Source organism: Grammomys surdaster, unplaced genomic scaffold, assembly GCF_004785775.1.
Source record: "Grammomys surdaster isolate TR1022 unplaced genomic scaffold, NIH_TR_1.0 350, whole genome shotgun sequence".
Classification (NCBI taxonomy): Eukaryota; Metazoa; Chordata; class Mammalia; order Rodentia; family Muridae; genus Grammomys; species Grammomys surdaster.
The window spans coordinates 299844-304121 of NW_021604769.1; the positions used below are offsets into that span (position 1 = coordinate 299844).

The following is a 4278-nucleotide window of genomic DNA, read 5'->3' on the forward strand; positions in this document are numbered from 1 at the left end:
TCTCTCTCTCTCTCTCTCTCTCTCTCTCTCTCTCTCTCTCTCTCTCTTTTTCTGGTCTCTTTCTAGTTGTAAAGTGAGTTCCTTTGGCTCATAGAGATAAACCTGGGGAACAAGTATCATAGATATGCAGTAACCATGAAACGGAGAATTCAAGGGACCAGGAACCAGTAGTAGTATGTCACCAGAGAAGAGCAGGTTTGTTAGCACATATTGGCTTAGTGACAGTGATATTATTAGGACATATAATGGGGTCATCTTGATGAGAGCCATGTAAGGCAAAGGGAGGTATAGGTTGAAAACTGTTTTATAATTTCTCTGTAGGTAAGGAGCCATGGATTCATGAAAGGAAACGTCAATGAGAATGGTTGCCAATAATGGCCAGGAGAGGGGAGCATAGTAGAAGCATTGGGAGGAGTAAATGTAGGTAGTGAGAGGAAGGAGATTGACTGTATACTGGATGTACCGTAACCAGGAAAGGCTGGTTTGAACCTGTGTCTAAGTTTGATTTTCCTGTTGAAGAATATTAATGTGAGTGAAGACTGGTTGGGGAATACGGACAAGCTGGCTGGAGATATGTAAGTCGGCCATGGGGTATTTACCATATCCGTTATGGTAGAGCTTACATGTGACTGCTATCTGCCATGGATCAACCCAAGCATCATGGATGAAAAGCAGAAAATGAGTTTTAAGGTTGGCAATCATGGTGCCACCACAGCTTAATCCTGCTTCAACATCCTTCCAGTGGGCAGTCCTGGGTTGTTATAATTTTGTTATGTTTGTTGTAGTGAAGACTTTCCAGTGGTGGGTATTCGGAGGGTTAGGAAGAGGTTGGGCTGTAACAGTTAGAATGGAGGATAACAGCGACAGCCATAAGAATAAGGAAAAGGGAATCTTGTCAGCGGCACATGTCCTGGACAGCTGCCACTAGGTCACGAACATCTTTCCAGGAGATCTTGTTGTTTGGTCAGAGGTGATATCTCTTCCATTTTTTCCATTCTTATTTGTCAGTGGGAGTTGAGTCATCTTCTGGGTTGATAGGGTAGAGTCGGACATTCCTGGCATGGATCCAAATATGCCTAGGCTGGTCCTCTAAAGGAAAAAATACAGGCAAAGTCCCTTCCTATTGTTAGCATGGGGGGTCATCGCCCCTCCAATACTCACCTAGTGGGTCCTTCCACCTGACCAAGATGGGGGATATATGCATTGGCTGACTCAAGTGACAGACAATGAGAAGTTCATCTTGGGTAGCATAGACATTTATTACAGTAAGTGTGAATAATGTCAGGTTTAATTAGGTATTTGGTGATAGAGATCCTTGTGCCTGTTTGTTTAATATTTTAAGTGTTTGATGTGTTCTTAAGACCTGTAATCTAACTAAGGCTACATGACATTCTACAGGTAGAAATGGGGGTGGGCATTGAACTCCTCAGAAAAGGTCAGAGAAGGGCAAGTCCTGCCAATGAAAAGAGTCCTCCATTATGTGCTGAGCTCAAAAGATAATGCAGTCAATGGTAGACTTTGACCTTATTTAGCAGCATTTATCCACAGTAATTATGAGTAAAATAAATCTATTTTAAGTACACAAAAATGATACGCCTTAAGGTTACACAGGATAGATAAGGAAAGTTGCTGTGTCTTTCATTGCATGTGTAGTGTCATCTGTACAGTGTTTCTATGTTATACATTTTATATGTGTATTAGGGAATGACATCAGGCTAAAGATAACACAGGACAGCATAATTTGCAGCCAAACTTCAGCTCCAAACAGCTAACCACTGTATTATTAGATGTGTTTTTAAACATTGAACGTTTTGTATTCCATAACAATGTATAAGCTTCTGTTGGGATACTGGAAAATTTCAGGTTCCCAGATAGACAAACCTTATTGTGGAAAGTCCAGGTACAGTGAGTTCTGTCAACAATAAAAATCCCCTAATGCTTTTAGAAAACATCAGCCCTGGGGCTTTAGACACATCCCTGTCCAGAGCTTAGAGTTTGTTCTGTATCACAGTGATGGCCCAGGCTTGGGCAGAATCAAACACACTGATCCTGAGAAGGGGCATTATTTGCTGCCCAATGCAAAAAGCAGCTTTCACAACTAAGACTGACAGTAGCCTAGATCCAGGAGTTTAAAAATAAATATTCCAAAGGTGATTTATCAATAAATATATGGATAAAGTTGGTTGGCAGGAAATGTTACGGTTGCTGTTTCAATTCTGAGATTGTAGAAAAGAAATTATTATTCACATTTATTGAGCCTTGACATTTCTGCTAATCTGGAGTGGAACTGTTTAAATTGTCTACCTCTCACATTCCATTTATTTGTGCTAAATTTGATATGTGTGCCAGTATCAGCTATGGCTATCTTAGTTTTTTTTAAATTCTTTTGTCATCACATCCTTGTTTTCCTAAGAAGAATACCATACTGTTCTAATTACTATATCTTTATAATGTGTTTTGCTGTTTGTCTAATGGACTATTCATCTCTATGTTGTTTTCAACATTGCTTTGGCAGGCTTTTAATATTTTTTTCTTGCATATATTTTGCAATTGGAAGTTGCATTATAATATGTAATTAGGTATTTGATTGGACTTGCATTGAATTTGTCAAATAATTTGATGAGACTCCTAGCCCAGGTAGTCTAAATAAAAAAAAATATTTTTGTGTTTGTGTGTGTTTATTTTCTATATGTGAGTGCTCTTAACTCTTGCAGAGCGGTCTCTGCAGCCCCAGCATTTTCTATTTTTCTTATATTTTGTTTTCTTTGTAGGTTTTGGAGTGTTGTGGTCTCTATTATTATGTTCAATCCATAAGTTCTATGCAACCTTATATGACTTATGATTATATCAGTATCAACGTTGCATAGTTTCAGGATGATTCTCTTTATTAAGTTAATTACTTTAACAATTAAGGTCAAACTTAGAGCCTGGCATGTCTTCTCTTGTGCTTTACCAAGCAATTTTAAAGGCATAACTATCATATAGCTCTTCATTTGTCTTACCATAGAGACAAACCTTATTGATGGCAGATGAGAACTATACAAGGATCACAGAATTCATTTTCATTGGCTTGAGATACCACCCTAAGCTGCAGGTCTTCCTGTTCTTGCTCTTTTTGCTTTTTTACCTGGTTACTATGACTGGAAACTTGGGTATGATCATTCTCATCCGGGTAGATTCTCGTCTTCACACTCCTATGTACTTTTTCCTCAGCCATCTGTCATTTGTGGACATCTGCTTCTCATCAGTTGTGGGCCCTAAGATGCTCATGGACTTCTTTGCAGATAGAAAAGTTATCTCTTTTCTGGGCTGTGTCTTACAGCAATGGTTCTTTGGGTTCTTTGTGGCCATTGAGTGTCTTCTTTTGGCATCCATGGCCTATGACCGCTATGTAGCCATCTGTAACCCCCTGTTGTATTCAGTAGCCATGTCCCAGAGACTCTGCATACAGCTGGTGATTGGACCCTATGCTGTTGGCTTTTTCAACACTATGACTCACACAACAGCTGCTTTCCGACTTCCCTTTTGTGGCTCCAATATTATCAATCATTTCTTCTGTGACATGTCTCCTATCCTTTCCCTCATATGTGCTGACATTCGGATCAACAAACTGTTGGTTTTCATTGTGGCGGGAGCTGTACTGGTTGTCAGCAGCACCACCATCATAGTCTCCTACGTTCACATCCTCATTGCCATCCTGAGGATTCGCTCTGCTGAAGGGAGGAGGAAAGCCTTCTCTACCTGCTCTTCCCATGTTACAGCAGTTTCCATTTTGTACGGGACTCTCTTCTTTATCTACGTGCGGCCAAGTGCCATTTCTTCTCTGGACCTCAATAAGGTGGTGTCTGTGTTCTATACAGCAGTGATTCCCATGCTTAACCCGCTCATCTACAGCCTGAGGAATAAAGAAGTGAAATCGGCCATGGGCAGGACAGTTGCTAAGGCCAAAGTTTTCCTCAAAAATTAAATTGTCATCTGGAGCACAAAATAGATTAAAAGCAAAGCTTCTAGACATGATCTGATCCATGGAGACATCATCTCAACATGATAAATAGTTTGCAGAATTTGTAATTGACCTCTGTTTATCTTTCTGTATGGCTTTTATTTTACTACATGAAAAACATTTTATTTTGGTAAATAAAGCTTTCTTTCATCATGTAACCATGAATGTAGCTTTCTACTTAAGCACAGGTTTCTTTCCCATAAATATATTTATTTTTGGAAGCAAGATAAAAGCTAATAAATATAAGAGCAACCAGATATGAGTCATGCACTGTA

At 39.5% G+C, this 4278-nt stretch overlaps 1 protein-coding gene across 1 annotated transcript; it reads left to right on the forward strand.

Moving 5' to 3' along the window:
* Window positions 1-3022: 3022 nt before the first annotated feature.
* Window positions 3023-3967, forward strand: LOC114631078 (olfactory receptor 1009). Its single transcript, XM_028779380.1, has one exon. The coding sequence runs from the start codon at window positions 3023-3025 to the stop codon at window positions 3965-3967; it is 945 nt and encodes a 314-aa protein (XP_028635213.1).
* Window positions 3968-4278: the final 311 nt, after the last annotated feature.